This window comes from Callithrix jacchus, chromosome 9 (assembly GCF_049354715.1).
Source record: "Callithrix jacchus isolate 240 chromosome 9, calJac240_pri, whole genome shotgun sequence".
Taxonomy (NCBI): Eukaryota; Metazoa; Chordata; class Mammalia; order Primates; family Cebidae; genus Callithrix; species Callithrix jacchus.
Window position 1 is genome coordinate 105,416,962 of NC_133510.1, and position 18,129 is coordinate 105,435,090.

An 18,129-nucleotide genomic window follows, 5' to 3' on the forward strand; every position below is an offset into this window, starting at 1 on the left:
TGGGGGTTATTTTATAGGCTGTGATGGACCTGTACTAACCACTGGACTTTCTTGATACCAATTTTCAGTTGAATGGATAAAACACATTCACAGAGAGCTAGGGCCTACCCTTCTAAGTGGGAAATTTCTTGTTGTGATAGAAGTTTTTGCCTTTCAGCTGGCAACTCCAGTCAAACATATTATAACAAAATTTTTAAAAGTGTATATACAGCTAAGAATAACAGTAAAATTTGTTAAAGAAGATGACTTTGTGACTTTTTATTATTGTTTTAGTATTTCAAATTTTGGGTCATTTTCCTTATATTGCCTAGAAAAGAAGGAATCATTGTGTTTTTCAAAATGAATAGAATATTATTTATAGTATTAAAAGAGGTTTTACTAGATTTATAGTAACTGCATAGAAGAGTCAGTGAGTGCTAATAAGTAGAGTAATTGATTCCCCTTTCACTGGTAGAAATCTCTTTGTTTTTCTCCTTTTTCTTTTCCTTTTCCTCTCTTCACTTATCTTTGTATTCATAAAACCAAATACAGAATTCAAAATCAAATTGAAAATCAGCTGCTTCCCACATATTTTGAAAAGTGCTTTAAAAGAGATTGAGCTGTTAGCTTTTAACAACTAGTTAGTTGGCCAGTTATTTGGATAGCTTCACTGACAAGAACTGAGATGTCAGGGGTGTTCAATTAATTGATCTCCAGCTACGCTACGAATGGGTTATTTATAGAATTCCTTGCATCTCAGCAACTCAAGCGCTCTGATGTTGCACCCTTACAGCAACCCAGGGTAAAAAAAAAGCAAAACAAACCTGAAGCTTTATCTTTTTAAACCTTATACCACCCCTTTGAGGTAGGTAGATGACATATTGCCCCCATTTTGCAGATGAGGAAACTGAGGCACAGAGAGGTGAAGTGACTTGCCCAAGGTCACACTGGTGAGTCCATGGCACAGCTGGCAGATGTTTGTTTCTTCAGTGAGAAAAAGACTGCTAAGATTCCTAGCCTTCTGCTTTTTCCATTCCACAATTTCCTCTCTGGACTCGCCAGTCCAATTTGCATCAGTGGACTTTAGTGTCTGAAGTTCCTCTTGGAAGGCATAATTAGGGGGACTTTCCCTTCTTTCCCAAATGGATGGAGCTTTCAATACCCTTCCCCTTGTGTCATCTTTGGCTCCAGGCTTCCCCTTTTGTTTTGCTTTCACCTATTACCGTTTTGGCCAGATTCTTTCATAAAACAAACTACAAAATAGCACCATTATACTAAAAAACAGAGTTTTATATACTGTTTGATATACCTTGTATTATTGATATGCTAAATTTACATAGTGCTCTATATGGAAAAAATAAAAAAAGGAAAGTTACTAATCAGGTTGCACATTAACTCCTCATTTGAAGAAACTGTTTTGAGTTGAAGAAACTTTCTACGTTTAAAACATATGCCTAAAAATGATTGGCCCCAAAGTTGCAACTATTTGCATTATTCTTCTTTGTAAGCATAATGTGGAAAAATAAAGCTTTGTGTCTAAAATAAATGCATCCAACTTATATTTGGCACAAATGCCACAGATGGAATCTTGTGGGTTAGAAATTGGTGTGTTTCTTGACTACTCGCTGCTGCTTTTGAGGAGGCCAAATTCGGCAAATATAAAGGTTATGAAGGGAGGTGGTGGGTGTAGACAAACAAGATTATCAGACACTGTAAAACAAACAGCCCATGTTGTGTAGAAAGAAGTACAAGTAGAGAAACAATTCATAAACCACTTAGACAAGGTTGCTCAATGAATGGCTCCAGCAGCCAAGATTCAGAGAGGAATTTAGTGCAACTGGATCTACACAATACCCATGCATTTGTGGCTCTCTAGAGGCAGGGACTAAGATATATATGTGTGTGTGTGTATATATATATGTATATATACATACATATATATATACATATATGGTTTTCTTTTCTATAGAACATTACTGATAAAGGATCAACAGCAATCTACCAACTCCAGGACAATTTTTTCAAGGTGCAAACCTTTTATCAATCACTCCTAAAGACAATGTTGGAATGTTTACTTGTGTATTTCATTGGGGGAAACGCCCATCTTTTAAATGTTATCAAACTTATTTTTTGGTAGGTATTCCAAAGTTTAACAGGTAACTTGTGCAGAGCAAAGCATTCTGCGGCGGCATGTCGCTCTTCACTTCTCAGGAGGGTCTTCCTACATTCTGTAGTTCTTGTTTCCTGCACTCCCTCTACTTGCATTCTTCAGATGTACTTCCTATAAAAAAGGAAGAAAAAGTGACATTAACTTGATGAAGTTTTATTTATTCATCTATTTTTTTTTTTTTTGAGAGGGAGTTTTGCTCTTGTTACCCAGGCTGGAGTACAATGGCGTGATCTCGGCTCACCGCAACCTCCACCTCCTGGGTTCAGGCAATACTCCTGCCTCAGCCTCCTGAGTAGCTGGAATTACAGGTGGGTGCCACCATGCCCAGCTAATTTTTTGTATTTTTAGTAGAGACGGAGTTTCACCATGTTGACCAGGATGGTCTTGATCTCTCGACCTCATGATCCAAGTGCCTCGGCCTCCCAAAGTGCTGGGATTACAGGCTTGAGCCACCACGCCCGGTCCTCGTGTATTTCTTACAGTGGGTCTCAGCCTTCCATGTCTCATGCCTTACCAGATGAGCTAATAGGGAGCTTGGGCCTAGGTTTTCTTGAGAAGGGCATATACAGGTGTACAGGCCCTTAACACTTTTGGCAAACCTCACTCAGGCATCTTCTCTGTATCCCTGGTGGCGTGAATACCACAGATAGCTTTATAATCACACAAAGATGAGATTTGATTCATCTGCCTCTATCACAGATTCATTGATAGGAACAAGATCCTGAAAAATCCAGCCCTCTGGCCTCTGGCTCCTTTCCTAGTAAGAAACAAAATCAATCACATTCTGGGATCATCCTTTGTTGTTTTATTGCAGTTTGTTCTGTTTTAATTTTTGTAAAAAAAGAGACATTTCTTTTTCATTGTTTTTCTTGTTTTCTTCTAGAGCAAGGCAGAGTTTTAGAAATTGAAAATTAGGAAGTCTTATAATTAATTTTGAGTCTATAAAATCACAGACATACTGGGCTAAGCTCAAATTATAGCTCTTTTATTTTCTAGCAATGTAAACTTGTATGAGTGGCAATCTCTTGTGTTTCAGTTTCTTCAAAATAAACAGGGGTGATAGTAATATCTACCTTATAGGATCAAAGATTACATCATATATATAAAAGTACTTACAATAGGCCTGGCACATGGTAAGCACTACATATTATTATTATTAACTCATTATTATTATTATTATTAACTCATTTTTCCTCTCAGTATTGTCACCTTTATTGGAAAGTAACCACGCCAAGACTGAAAGTTCTGGGTTCCTAATCTGGTGCTATCATCACTCATCAACAAGCAGTGATGTTATCTTAAGGATACTGAGTTTTGTTCTGTTTTTTAGACAGGGTCTCTCTCTGTCGCCCAGGCTGGAGTGTGGTGGTACCATCTCAGCGCACTGCAACCTCTGCCTCCAAGGCTTACACAATCCTCCTGCCTCAGCCTCCTGAGTAGCTGGGACCACAGGCATGCACCACCATGCTTGAATAATTATTTTTATTTTTTGTAGAGACAGAGTTTTGCTATATTGCCCATGCTGGTCTTCAACTAGTGGGCTCAGGTGATCCTCCTGCTTTGGCTTCCCAAAGTGCTGGGATTCCAGGCATAAGCCACTATACCTGGCCTGTATATTGAGTTTTGTTTGGAATAGAAGCCCTGTGAGAGCAGAGATGTGTCTGTCTGTTCACTGTTACAGTCCCAGTGTCTAAAACAGTGTCCAGGTTATTGCAGGTGCTCAATAAATGTCTGTAAAATGAGTTAAATGAATGAATGGGTATGAGGGACTCCCTTGTGATATGCAGAACTAAGTCATTATATTATAATACTTTCCCTACAGTTACTATTTTATCCTTGAATATATTTAAATAGCAAACTATGTAGATGAGGAGCTTTGAAATAAAATGAAGGAGGAACTGGCATTTATATGCATAAACCTGAGGTACATTTTTTTCCTTTGGCTTGACCTCTAGCCAGAGATCCCTCTATAGAAGGATGTAATAGATAATTATTGGTACAGAATGAGGTTCAAAACCAAAAACAAGAGTTCTCTCCATGATACCTGGAATCTTCAAATTGTTTCTTCTGGCTAAGGCAGTGAACACCCACACAATCACAACATTGTGAGGAGCTGAACACATTTGAGATTACTCAGACCTTGACCTGGAGAAGGTGAGAGGTTTTAATATGGAGGCTGGGGAAAAAAATCAACCGCCACTCCTTGGAAATAATACCTATTGGTCAAGGCCCATAGGGATCTGGCAGTTTTTCTTACATATGTTTTTCATTTCTACTTGGAACATTAGAGCTATCACCAAGTCCTCCATGAAAGGTAGCTTGCGTTTTATGAGTTGATGGCCAACATCTTGCACTGACTGAGGAGAAGGAAGATGGCATCATTGTGGAAAAGTATTCTTTAAAATAGGTCAGTGACCACTGCAAAAAGGAAAAAAAACTGGTAGAGAGAAACTGGGCATTTGTATAGAATAACTTGAAATGCCATCTGTTTTTAATCCTGGCACTTTCCCCCAAATATCACAAAAGACCACTTAAGATGCATTTGTTGTGGTGCAAAGCATCTACTGTTAAGCTCCCAGTAAACTTGTGTTCTTAGTCTTACATCATGTTCTGTTTTCTGTGTTTTTGAGATGGAGTCTCACCCTGTCACCCAGGCTGGAGTGCAGTGAGGTGATCTTGGCTCACTGCAACCTTTGCCTCCCGGTTCAAGTGATTCTTGTGCCTCATCCTCCCAAGTAACTGGGATTACAAGTGCACACCACCATGCCCAGCTAATTTTTTATATTTTTAGTAGAGATGGGGTTTCACCATGTTGGCCAGGCTAATCTGGAAATCCTGACCTCAGGTCATCTGCCTGCCTCGGCCACCCAACGTGTTGGGATTATAGGCGTGAGCCACCATGCCCGCTGTGTTCTGCTTTGTTATAGGAGTTCTCTAGAAAAATGAGAGAAGGACACGTGGGGCCACAGAACAGCATCATTAATGTTCTAAAACTTCTTGAAACATTTCTGTTCAATTCTCGATCAACACTGTTGATGGTCTGTAGCTCATCAAACCCCCAAAATACATATTATTAAGGATGCCACCTCTCTGCCTAACTACTAACCAAATTAATTCACAGCAGAGAAACACACTAATTTGAATTTTTCCTTTTGTTTTTCCATTTACAAGGCGTGTCAGCTGAAAATAAGATCTTTAAGCATCTTCAATGTCTAAACTAAGAAAATACTCAAGAATGAAATGGTAACAAATTAAAAGAAAGCCTGATAAAGCGTTTAATCTCCATTCTTTCTCTCAAGCCAAGTTAATTGCAAATTTCTACAAGGAAACATTGAGATACCACCTATGCTTCACTCTTTTTTTTTTTTTTTTTTTTTTTTTTTTTTTTTTTTTTTTTTTTTTTTTTTGAGACGGAGTTTCGCTCTTGTTACCCAGTCTGGAGTGCAATGGCGTGATCTCGGCTCACCGCAGTCTCCGCCTCCTGGGTTCAGGCAATTCTCCTGCCTCAGCCTCCTGAGCAGCTGGGATTACAGGCACGTGCCACCATGCCCAGCTAATTTTTTGTAATTTTAGTAGAGACGGGGTTTCACCATGTTGACCAAGATGGTCTCGATCTGTTGACCTCGTGATCCACCCGCCTCGGCCTCCCAAAGTGCTGGGATTACAGGCTTGAGCCACCGCGCCCGGCCGCTTCACTCTTTAAATTAGTGAGGGGCTATCGCAAAAAGAATTGAGGTTAGAATGGCCAACCACATACATCTTATTTTCTGTCTCCAATAGAGAGATTCTTTTTCTTTTCTTTCAAAGCACAAGGCATAAAGTGTAAAATCTGAGCAGAGGGATCTCCCTTGGTCTGTTTCTTCTGGGTCTGTCTCAGCATCACAGCAAAGCCATGGGCTGAAACTTCACTTGAGTGAAGCAGATGTTGTGCCAAGTAGCATGGTTCCCGTGCACACACGTGCCTGGTGGAGGCCATTCAAACCAGCTGGGATGTCGTCTGGTTTGCATTTGGCTCTCTTCCCAGGCTGTCACATGTGACTTCTTTGTTGCAGACAATGAGAGTGACAAAACAAAAGCACTCAGGGACTGGGTCTCAGTTGCATCTGTTGCTTTGCTCATTGTCTTAACTTAATTATGCTGGCCACCCTTAACAATGGGTGGCAAGTGGAGGCATGTTAGAAGCAGCCATCATCAGAGCTGGCATCCACCTTTGGTGCACTTCTTGAAGGATTATGAAACTGTCCCACATTCATCCAAGCAAAAACTTTTTACTTTAACAGCTTATCCAACACAAACAAACCAGCTGAAACTGTTTCTAGTATGCAACTAGACAGATTTTTAAAATGAAAACAGTAGTGGGTAAATACTGTTTCCTACTGACACCAACGAAGGTAAGACTATTAAGAAAACATGGAACCTGCAGCTCACTGGGGTGTGGGTGACACAGCGAGACTCTGTCCCCCCCCCCAAAAAAAAGGTAAAGATGGCAAATTTAATATTTTTTACCAAAATAACAAAATGGAATATAATAATATTGTTTTGTTTCTTGAAAAAAAAAAGGTTTACCCTTCAGAAGGAAAGGTTAACCAACTGATTAGGAAATAAGTTTGCAGAGGGTTTAATTTGTGATATATGTGATCACCCATTATGTACAGACACACATATCTAGGATGCTAGAAAGGCCCTGAAGAGGCCATTCACCTTCTCCCATTCTCTCTTGGTTCTTATCCTAGATCCAAGCTTTGCTTTGGAAAGCTATCCACAGGCTTTTCAATTAAGATCACTGTGCCAGGTGTCGTGGCTCACACCTGTAATCCCAGCACTTTGGGAGGCTGAGGTGGGCAGATCACTTGAGATCAACCTGGACAACATGGTGAAACCCCATCGCTACTAAAAATGCAAAAAAGTAGCCGGATATGGTAGCATGTGCCTGTAGTCTCAGCTACTCAGAAGGCCAAGGCAGGAGAATTGCTAGAACCCAGGAGGTGGAGGTTGCAGTGAGAGTAAGACAAAACAAAAACAAAAACAAACAAAAAAACCTGAGGACTAACAACAATGGCAATAATAATAATGTTGCTTAACATTTACAGAGGATTTATAGTTTACGAAATAATCTCACTGAATACTTACAATCACCACGTGAGGAGATACGGTGTTATTCATGTCATTCCATGTACAAGCCAAGACTCGCTAAGATTTAGTAATGTCCTTGAGGTCGCAGAGGAACAAACTGATAGAACAATCGCTAAATAATGACAGTTCCCATTACTTGAACATTTGTCACATGCTGGGGATTGTAGTATGCATGTAAATTGCATATATTTTCTTAAAGTTCTCTCAAGGATTAGTACTAGTGTCTTGACTTATATTTTTAAGGAATCTGAAGCTTAGGGTAAACAACTAGCCTACCTTCTTACGGTGGAGATGTAATAGTGGTTGGAATTTGGACCTATTCTTTCTGATTCTGGAGCTCACCAGTTAACCACTCTGCTAAACTGCCTCCCCAAGAGCTAAAAAATCTAGTGCTTTCAAGTCCAAATCTCTCAAATAGCAATAGGTGATAATATCATTAGCTGGCCATGCTCCCAGATGGTGGTAGATGCTGGTTTAGAGGGCAAGGCTGTGCCATGGGACAGAAGACTCAATGAGGAGGGTGAGTATTACCACAAGCTGGGGCCCATTTTTTTTTTTTTTGAGGCGGAGTTTCGCTTTTGTTACCCAGCCTGGAGTGCAATGGCGCAATCTCGGCTCACTGCAACCTCCGCCTCCTGGGTTCAGGCAATTCTCCTGCCTCAGCCTCCTGAGTAGCTGGGATTGCAGGCACACGCCACCATGCCCAGCTAATTTTTTGTATTTTTAGTAGAGACGGGGTTTCACCATGTTGACCAGGATGGTCTCGATCTCTTGACCTCGTGATCCACCCGTCTTGGCCTCCCAAAGTGCTGGGCTGGGGCCCATTTTTAATGGCTATTTTTAGAAGTCTAGGAGCACAGTATTCAATTCACAAAAGCGAAGTCCCTGATATTATAACTCTTTTTTTTTTCTCCCCACCTATCTTTATAAGATTTTGCCTGAGAGATAGAATCTAAAAGGACAAAAATAGGCTCTTTACTCTTCAGGGAGGAAGCAGTGATATTTTCAATAGACCACGTTTTCATCTCCACCCACTCCAAACAATTTGAGTATTGTATGACATGAAGTCTAGGAAAAGCCTGGCACTCTATAAAAAACACTGGGAAAATTCTGTCCGGCATGGAATATCAGCAGCTTATTGTACTGCATAAACTACTAACTCAGCATTGACCTTCTCCCAGAAAGGGCAAAACAAGAAGAAAAGAGCAGTGGATGATTGGAGAGATGGCTCAGATATCAGCCCTTTGCCTGTTGAAAGGGATGTGCTATAGCAATTTTGCTAGCTTGGCCTGGGGACATGTGAAATGGTGGAGGATGATTTAGATGTCTCAGTATCAACTTTTATACCTCTTAACTTCCTTTACTTCAGGGAATCACAAGTTCAAATTCCAGGAGAGTTGGATCAGCCTTTTCTCTCTGGCAGCCAGGCAAAGTGAGGATCATACGATCTACTCAGCACTTTGGGATGTGACTTTAAAGCCAAAGAAGGTGCCATTTCAAGAAACCTGTACTCCTTTATATGGCTGCTGCTTTAACATCATGAGGGGTATATGCTTACTGGACACGGTTTTGGTCGGCCCAGCTCGTTTTTTTCTGAAAACCTCTTTTTATGTGGTTGTAGTGGGAATTCCTCCTCACCCCCTGCCAGTACAACACTCTTGTTTGATTCTAGTGGATTGGACCAGGGCAGGCCCCTCCCAAGAGCTAGTGACCAAGTGTGGTGGGGACATCAAGGCAGACCTATTTTTGAGAGAAACAGAAATTTGTTGGGCAACTTAATTGCCCAACTTGGGCTCAAAGACTCCCTGATGACTTTGCTAAACCTTTCTTGGACCATAGACCCATCTAAAATGTTTCTAACCAATCTGCTCTCTCTCTTTTCTTCCCTTGGGGTCAGGCTTGCCTTGCAATCTGATGGCTTCCCTATCCTCCCCTATTTTCCATTCACACATGAATTCCCCCTAATGAAATCCTTGCTCCTTTAACACCTTCCCATCCTCTGCTTCTTGGAGGACCTGTCTTAACACATGCAGTTTGAATTCTAGCTCTCCCACACAGTAGTTGTGTGACCTTTGATAATCACTACATTGTGCTGTCCTCAGTTTCCTCTTTTGTAAAAAAAAAGGGTAGGGTAAGATCACCTACCTCAGAGTGGTGTTGTAATTGGATGTATGAACCTGGACTCATTTACCTGGGATAGGTATAGTTGTGTGCAAGAGAGCCTACTGTTTAAAAAAACACTTGGACCTACTGTTAGTACCATCAGTCTGCTTTAGCTTGTGTACTATAAAAGCCCTCTCTGGGTCCACATTTGTCCAAGCACTGATGTTCTGTAGAGTCAATTCTGCATGTTTGCCTCTCCACTAAAAGATAAGTACTGTGAGGGCAGGTAGCATATTTCCTTCACTTCCATATCCTCCCAGACCCAAGGACAGTGCTTTGAGCAAAGTGGCCAATGAGGAAATGCTCATTAAACGGACTCAAATTTCCTGCAGGAATGATGGAATAGAGTTCAGGTCAGCAGTAATACTGTGTGGCTGCTTACTTTCTTCCTGTGGCATTCTCTACAAGGACAAATAGCACAGAGCCTCCTTCCATTTCATACAAGTGACAGATTGTAATATGATAAATATCAACTAAGAAATGCAGGAGAGAGTGCAGTGCTTGATTAACATACTGTGGTCTGTCTCTCTTGGGCTTGGATTCTGCTTGGCTACTTGTTAGTTCAAGACTTTGGCAAGACATTTTGCCATACTCAGCCTGAGTTTTCCTGTCTATACAAGAGTGATAATTACAGTACGCAACCTGCAAGCTTCACGTAAAGACTAAATGACGTGATTCACTATAGCCCTTGCCACAGAGCAAGTACCTAATCAATATCAGCTACTATGAGTCTTTTAAATTTATTTTTTAACTGTTACTATTGTCACAGCAGTTTCTATGCTACAGTGCTGCCCTTTCTCTGGCTGAATATGAGGAAAGAGTAGCTGCCTCCTTGGTTTCCAGAGCTCCCTTCAGTGCTGGGAGAGTGGACTTATAGCTCTGTTTTCTAGTGACTGGGGCATCCCTAGGAAACCCCAAGAATCAGAGGACTTTATTCCAAGATTATCTTGACTTAGTAACTTTATTACTCTTTAAAGGCTACCACCTGACTCTATTTTAAATATTTCTGCCTATGATATAAAAAATATAAAAAATCTCTATCAAAATGTTTTAAAAGCCTGGAGAACAAAGAAAAAAAATGCCAAAGCATGCTTTCCCTTGCTGACAAGAGGTGTTTATATTGTCTTTAATTGTCATGAGGATGTTGTAAATACTTCAGGATCAGGGCTCCCCAGACTGCTGATTTTATGGGCAGCTTGTTTAGTTAGCTGTTGGTGTTACATTTTTAAATTTAAGAAAAGTTTAAGCTTATTATCTTTCCCAGAGGGAGATGATTTTGGAATTGTTGAAAAGTCACCAGATTCTAACAATTTTGCTGATATGTGCTAAAGATTCAGCACATTCCTACCTAAAAACTGGATTTGGTTGTTCTTTTTCTCTGAAGCCTCTGAAATGCCATTGTTTCATCTGACATACAATTTATGCTAGAGTTACTCAGACTAGTGTATATAGTACTCCTATTACAGTGTCCTTGGGAGATGTGAGGCCTAGAGTTTTTACCTTTTGGTGTCATTTCAGTGCAATAGTAATGAGTTCACAGGGTTAGGAGGAAAGGGTGTTGCCCTCTTTCACTCATTCCTTGTATGTGTGACAAATTTGGGCAGAACATTCAAATGCCGTGCTCTGAATTTTCCTCTGCACTGAATTGAAAGAAATTTTGGAATTTTGGAAGGCTCTCTTGAACTTTTAGGATGAATAAAACAACACTATGACAAGTTAAAGTGATTTGCATCTGTTTGGGGTTGATGGGAGTCTTCAACATATGAAAGTAAACATGTAGAGTGCCAGCCAGTGCTCCTCCAAGGCAGAGAATGGCTCAAGAACATTTCATGCATGCATACAGTTTTTTATGTTGTTGTTAAATCAGAATTGTGGCATTGTGCCACGTCTACCTTCATCCTAGTGTTCTTTTGAAGATGGAAACATTAGAGAGAGACAAATCAGAGCATCTAATAGTGACCTAGGTAAACCAATACTGACAAAATAATAGTCATTATACTATGCATTTATTGATTCATTCATATTTTTCATTCCTTCTAGTCTTCCAATGCTTCATGAGCTAGTCAAGCATGCCACATACTTGCACCATGACATAAATATTGCCTATCCCGAACTCTACAATTATCAGCTAATTGGGAACCTTATCCAACCCTCAACCTGCCACGGTCTTGCTCCTAATCCTTTGGAATTTTGTCTTGCCATAATTGTGAACTAAGGCTGTGAAAACAGCACATCACATTTTTACAGATGGCAAAGCTAGTTGGTCTTTGATGACTTAACCTCTTGGTATTGGCTAGACAGAAAGCCCCAAGCAATTGTTTTATACATCGCACATAGGATATTGTAGAAACTTTTGACATGGATCCTAGCTTGGAAGCTTGGACCATTTGATCTGTTTGGGTTTGATGTAAAATTTCTTGGTCTTTCACTAGGAACTTTGGAGTCAATTTTTTTTGAGACAGAGTTTCGCTCTTGTTACCTAGGCTGGAGTGCAATGGCGTGATCTTGGCTCACTGCAACCTCTGCCTCCTGGGTTCCGGCAATTCTCCTGCCTCAGCCTCTGAGTAGCTGGGATTACAGGCACACGCCACCATGCCCAGCTAATTTTTTGTATTTTCAGTAGAGATGGGGTTTCACCATATTGACCAGGATGGCCTCGATCTCTTTATGAGACAGGAGTTGCTATCACACTCAGCTTTTCATAGATCTTGCTCTTAACATCTTATTTTCATATGGACATTTTGACTATATCAGTTAGAGAAGCCCAGGAGGACAGGGTAACCCATTGTCATCTTTTTTCCAGAGTGATCATAATAGATGCCTACTCAAATAAATGAATGTTCCTTTATCTGACCCAATGGGCATGAAAGTTTATGACAGACTAAATAGAGAAAGTTAGAGCTTATGGTTAAGAAATGGGAAAGTGGTAGAAAAGGCATTTGATAGGTTTTGCCAATAATCCCAGTCCCTAATAGAAGAAGGGGCAGGGGATGATAGAAGCAAGATTGGCTGGAAGTGCTGACCTTTGGTTGTAATGGGTCAGTAATTAGACCTAGAAGTTTCCAAAGTTGCAAATTGGTTCTATGGGAAAGTTACCGTGATCTATAGATAGGGATCTACAGAATCCTTCTCTGTATATTAGATGGGAAGTGGTTGAAGTCTCTGGATCCTTTGAAGATACAATAAGAAAACCAACTTATTTCCACCCCTCCAATAATATCCCCTTTATTTCCTGAATAGTAATTTAGGATGAGAAACAGGGTTTTGAGAAGACAAAAGAATACTGCAGTTTTTACTTAATGATCATTAGTTTTTACAAAGGAATTTACCTCCACTGAAAGAAAAGCCAGGAAACTGTTTTCAGCTATAATTTTGGAAAAAAGTTCCCCCCCAAGCTTCCCTAGTGGATGCAACATTGCTAGGACACAAAGCTACACACACACACACACACACACACACACACACACACACACAGAGAGAGAGAGAGAGAGAGAGAGAGAGAGAGAGAGACAGGAGAAAATAATCCCCTTAAAACTGCTATAGTTTATTATAGATTCTTAATTACTACTAAGGATATTTAGAATTAAAATCAGTTTGATTCACCTTTAGCATTCTTATTTCTAACCATCATACTTCCACTTTTTAAAAAGTTAGCTTCTTGACCAATGGTTCTTAAAACTATAACCACATTAGTTAATAAAATAAAGATGGCAATTTCCAAAATGTTTTCTAGCTCCTGTTACCCATCTAACAATAGACAATGAGAGTTATAATTGAGTTCCTGGTATGGTAGGAATTTTCTTAGGGGTTCTCTGGAGGAATCAGACATGGACTCATAAACCTCTTGTCCCATATCTCTCATCATTTGCCTGCTGTTCTCAATCTCCATTTCTCTCTTCTGGAATTTAAACATAAGTTTATATTTCTAAATCATCTCTTTTGGCCACTGGATAAAAATGGGATGGCACTAAAGGCATTAAGGAGTTCCATTACAGAAGGACCCCCAAACATGTGGGCATCAGGGAAAAGTTTTGATTCCAGTTAGGTCTTTGGGGATGATGGAAAAGCTGATGTTTACCTGGCAGGTCTGGGATTTTAGTGGACTTGGAGAACCCTTGCTAACCTCAGCTATTCTCTCTTTAAAAATAGACCTGTCTTGCTTAGGATAAAGGAATCAGTAACTGGGCTTTAAGCACTGAGGTGAGCATACAAACTGGATATTTCAAACCTTATGAAAAGGGATTTGAATTCTGCTTTATCTATTAATCTTTTCATTGCTCCTGAAGCTTCCTCTTTAATTAGAGACTATCAGTGTTGCCCTTGGATTAAAAGTCAACTGTGTGTTATCAAGTGAATATTGCAAAAAAGCCCTATACTTTTCCTATGGGCAAGTAAAAATAGACCTCATCTTCCCCAATGGATGTTAATAGACTTGAGAAACTGCAGAATTTATTACCTAATAAAACAATATTTCTCTTTAGTGGGAGGGAGGTGGTCAGGGGAACGGGGGAGAGAGAAGGGGAATTGCTCTTTGGGAGCTCATTTCTTTGCCTCCTTTTTCACCCTTACATTCGAACAGTGCACACATTAGAAGCTAGGTAAGGTTTTGTTTGTTTTCAAGAGATGTTTGAAAAAAGATCAAATGCTTGTGAAAGGTATTGGATTGGCAGCCCTAGAAACTGAAGTGTCCCGGAAGCTGTGTGAGCCTGGAAATAACCTGCATTTCTATTTGTTTTGGCAATTTTACTTAAAACTACCAAGAACTGGAGTTCATGCTACAAGAAAATTTCCCTAGGCACCAAGAAATGAAAACACATATTACATTTAATTTTAACTAGTTGAGAAAAATGGTCGTTTTCTGAAAGTTTATTATATGACCCTGAAACAGAAGCAATGGCTCTGCACTTGGGAGAGCCAGGCTACCATTTAAGTTGGAATTATTTATAGACCCATGGGTTCTCTGGGTTGGAATGGTTCTTAGGTCATTGAGTTCTCTTATTCTCCTACCACATGCTTGAAACCCTACTACCACATCATGGAAAAGGGTTGGCAGGCTTGGGCTTGAAGTTCTTGGTGACACAAGCCTGGCTTCTACTTCAGGAGGTAGCTCCAAGTTTTTACATAGCTCCAAGTTTTAAAGGTAAGTAAAATAATGTTAACTAAATCTTTAATAGTGTTTACTATGTGCTAGATACCATTAAAGCACTATAATATGTGTATTTGAATACACACCTCCTAACAGAGACACTCATGCACATATTATATTCACACACATACACACACATACAATCTCAATAAGCCCTCACAATAACTGTATAAGGTAGATTCAGTTGTTACCCTTATATAACAGATGAGGAAACCGAGGCACACATAAATTACATGATTTGCCCAAAGCCACAAGGCAAGTAAGAAAGAGCCAAGATTTGAACCCAGGTAGTCTGACTCTACATTTTGTGCTCTTAGTGACTATATTTTACTATTATTACTTAAAATTTTTTTTTTGAGACAGAGTTTCACTCTGTTACCCAAGCTGGCATGCAGTGACAGGATCTTGGCTCACTGCAATCTCAGCCTCCTGAGTTCAAGCAACTCTCATGCCTCAACTTCCCGAGTAGCTTTGATTACAGGTGCGTGGCACCACACCCACCTAATTTTTTTTGTATTTTTAGTAGAGACAGGGTTTTGCTATGTTGCCCAGGCTGGACTCAAACTCCTGAGCTCAGGCAATCTGCCTGCCTCAGCCTGCCGAAGTGCTAGGATTACAGGCACGAGCCACCTTAAAGACTATATTTTAGCCTTTCCAATGCTTATAACTATCGTTCATGCCTAGGACAGAGGTTTGCACATTGTAGATGCCCACTAAAAAATATTTTTCACCAATTTTATAGGATGATTATTCCATACATATTCCAATTAGTTTTACACACGAGTATCAATTTGCCCTAGGAAACAGTTGAAGTTGAAACACTGGAATTTTAAATGTTTATTAATATTCTGCCTACTTCAAAGAAACATTAAGAGGAGTAATAGGTATATAACATTCATTATGGAATTATTAGCCAGTTGCCACTGTAGCAGTAGTTCCTTGAACAATTTCAATTTGGCCGGAGAAGGAAATTCCAAACATGCAAGACTTGTAGTATAAGCATAACTCCTAGGCCTTTCCTTTTCTACTCTGTACTTGCCTCACTGTCTTATGTAGGAGAACAGGAATCATTTCATCTCATCAGTGCAACTTGTTTCTATGGTGTGTGTTTCTATCACTATTCATCAGCCTATGTCACTCGTTTGTCCATCCATCCCATCCATCCATCCATCCATACACCCACCCATCCAAACAGCATTAGATATAATGTATCACTAGATGCCTGGGTACCTATGCTAGAAAGAAGGAGATGGAAAGTTAGTAATAGATTCTTCCTGTTTTCTTGGTTCATATTATTCAGTAATCACATGTAGGCATTCAAGATAATTTCTTTAGAATTGGTAAAACTCATCCTGAAAAGGACTGTGCTGCAGTACGTAGTTTGCCAGTTTAACATTCTTTAACTAGAAAATCTTTTTGTCCCTTCCCTTCCTTCCTTTTTTCCTTCCTCCCTTCCTACTCTTCTTCGCTTCCTTCCCTTCCCTTCCCTTCCCTTCCCTTCCCCTCCTTCTCTCCCCTCCTCTCCCTCCCTCCCTCCCTCCCTCTCTCCCTCTCTCCTTCCCTCTCTCCTTCCTTGTCTCTCTCTTTGCCTTTGCTTTAGTTCCTCTTGAATAAAGTTTATGATTGGGTATAATTAAAGTTTATTCAAACCTTTCCACAGGATATAAATTCTTAGTCATTCTATGGAGCTGTGATCCCTTGAAGAACCATCTGTGTTTATATGCTACTCGAAGGTGATGGTTGTAGAAGGAATTGGCCTCTGCCTGCAGCTGGTCCCAAAGCATGGATGTCTTAGCAGGAGAACTTAGCATCTCCTGAATAAGAACTTAGTATTTCCTGACTCACCACTTAGGCTAAGGCACCAGCCTGGCTCCTCTCTGCTCTGATAAACCAGGATCCACTTTGTGACCACAGCAGCAGTGGCTTGGCTCCCATGTGGGGCTTGGGCATGCTTTCAGTTGGACTCTTTCCTTCCGGATTAAGCCTTGAGCATCTCTATCATATTTAAGTAATCCTGGGTTTTCAGTGAACCACTAGAAAGGGTGATCCTGGAGTAAAAAGAATGGCAGGGGCATGGAGGACCATGCAGAGAGGAGTTTCCTTTATACCATGACAGCTTCAAAATAGGTTATTTGGATGAAATCATACACTTCTGAGTTTAGTCATATTCTTACCCCCAAATGTCATCATTTGCTTGGCTGAGCACTTCTGTCTTATGCCCCTTCTCAGCTCTTCTAATACATAACTTGGTGGATGGTTAGACTTTTTGCACTGTTCGCTTTATTATCTATGAAGAAAACCCCGGTTCTACTGATTAAACCAAGGGATCTGAAGAAGATCTCTAAAATCTGAATTATGTGATTCTATTTAGCTTTTCCTCACCCTCAGGGAAATCCAGCACTCTTGCTCTCATTCACTCCCTTTCTTCTGATGGAAAAATATTAAATTAGTAAAAGACTTTACACAGTATAGTTCTGCCCTGTCTTTTCTTTCTGGAATTCTTTCTTAGTTGACCCACTTTGATTATGTGCTGTTGTCTGCTGGCCAGAAGGAGAGCAGCTTAGAACCCAAGCACATCTTTACCTGCTTCTGGATCTCAGTGTCCTCGTCTTTAAAATAAAGGGACTGAACCAATTTCTGAGGCCTCTTCCAGCTCTAACACAGTATGGTCCTGCGGTTCTCATGGAGCAGAAACTCATGATTTCAGATATAAAAATAAATTTGTGGTGGGGTGGCAATGGGAGGGGAGTGTTTTCTAGCAGCTGTAGTCAAAATGCAGTGGTTATCATCAGATATCAGAAGTCTTCTGTCACTGGCTGAATGGTGTCCAAATTCACATGTTGAAGTCCTAATTCACAGTACATCAAAATATGACTGTATTTGGAGACAGAGTGTTTACAGAGATAATTAAGTTAAAATGAGGTCAGTGGGGTAGGCCCTAATCCAATCTGGCTGGTGTCCTTTTACACAGAGGATGTTCAGACACAGAGATATGTGTGGAGGGAAGATAAAGTAAAGACACAGGGGGAGAAGAAGGAGGTCACCTACAAGCCAAGGGAAGGAGCTCATGACAGACCTTCTCTACGGCCCTTGCAAGGGCTGACACGTTGATTTGGGACTTTCAACTCCCAGAACTATGAAAAATTTCAATTTCTGTGGTTTAAACTACCCAATCTATAGTACTGATGTTATGGCAGCCCTAGCAAATGTATACATCTTTTGTATCTGATTCCAAAGTGTAAAAAAGATGAAGAAAAGTGCAGTGGCCTCTTCTCAAAAGTTACCTCACAGTCCTCACAGGGTTTTAGGCAATATTGGATGCCCTTTGGCCCAAACCCTGGACTTGACTAAGACATGCAGCCTCCAATGACATTGCAGGAAAAGGGAATCTGGGAATTTCTATGACACAATTCAGTCTTGCTAAGAATTTCAGGCTAATATTTAACTCTGGACATATATTGACATGGGCAGTTCTTCCATAACAGATTCATACAAAAATTAAAAATGCATATAGAAGGCTTAATTTTTTTAAATTCTT

At 40.2% G+C, this 18,129-nt stretch overlaps 1 protein-coding gene across 3 annotated transcripts in view; it reads right to left on the reverse strand.

The window, feature by feature from the left end:
- Positions 1–282: 282 nt before the first annotated feature.
- Positions 283–18,129, reverse strand: part of IGF1 (insulin like growth factor 1) — a 79,125-nt gene continuing 61,278 nt past the window's right edge. For all 3 annotated transcript variants that reach the window (XM_002752911.7, XM_009004493.5, XM_009004494.5), the window contains exon 4: positions 283–2,260. In XM_002752911.7, coding sequence (XP_002752957.2) covers positions 2,201–2,260 — 60 coding nt within the window. In that variant the 3' untranslated portion in view covers positions 283–2,200. The remainder of the gene's footprint in view (positions 2,261–18,129) is intronic.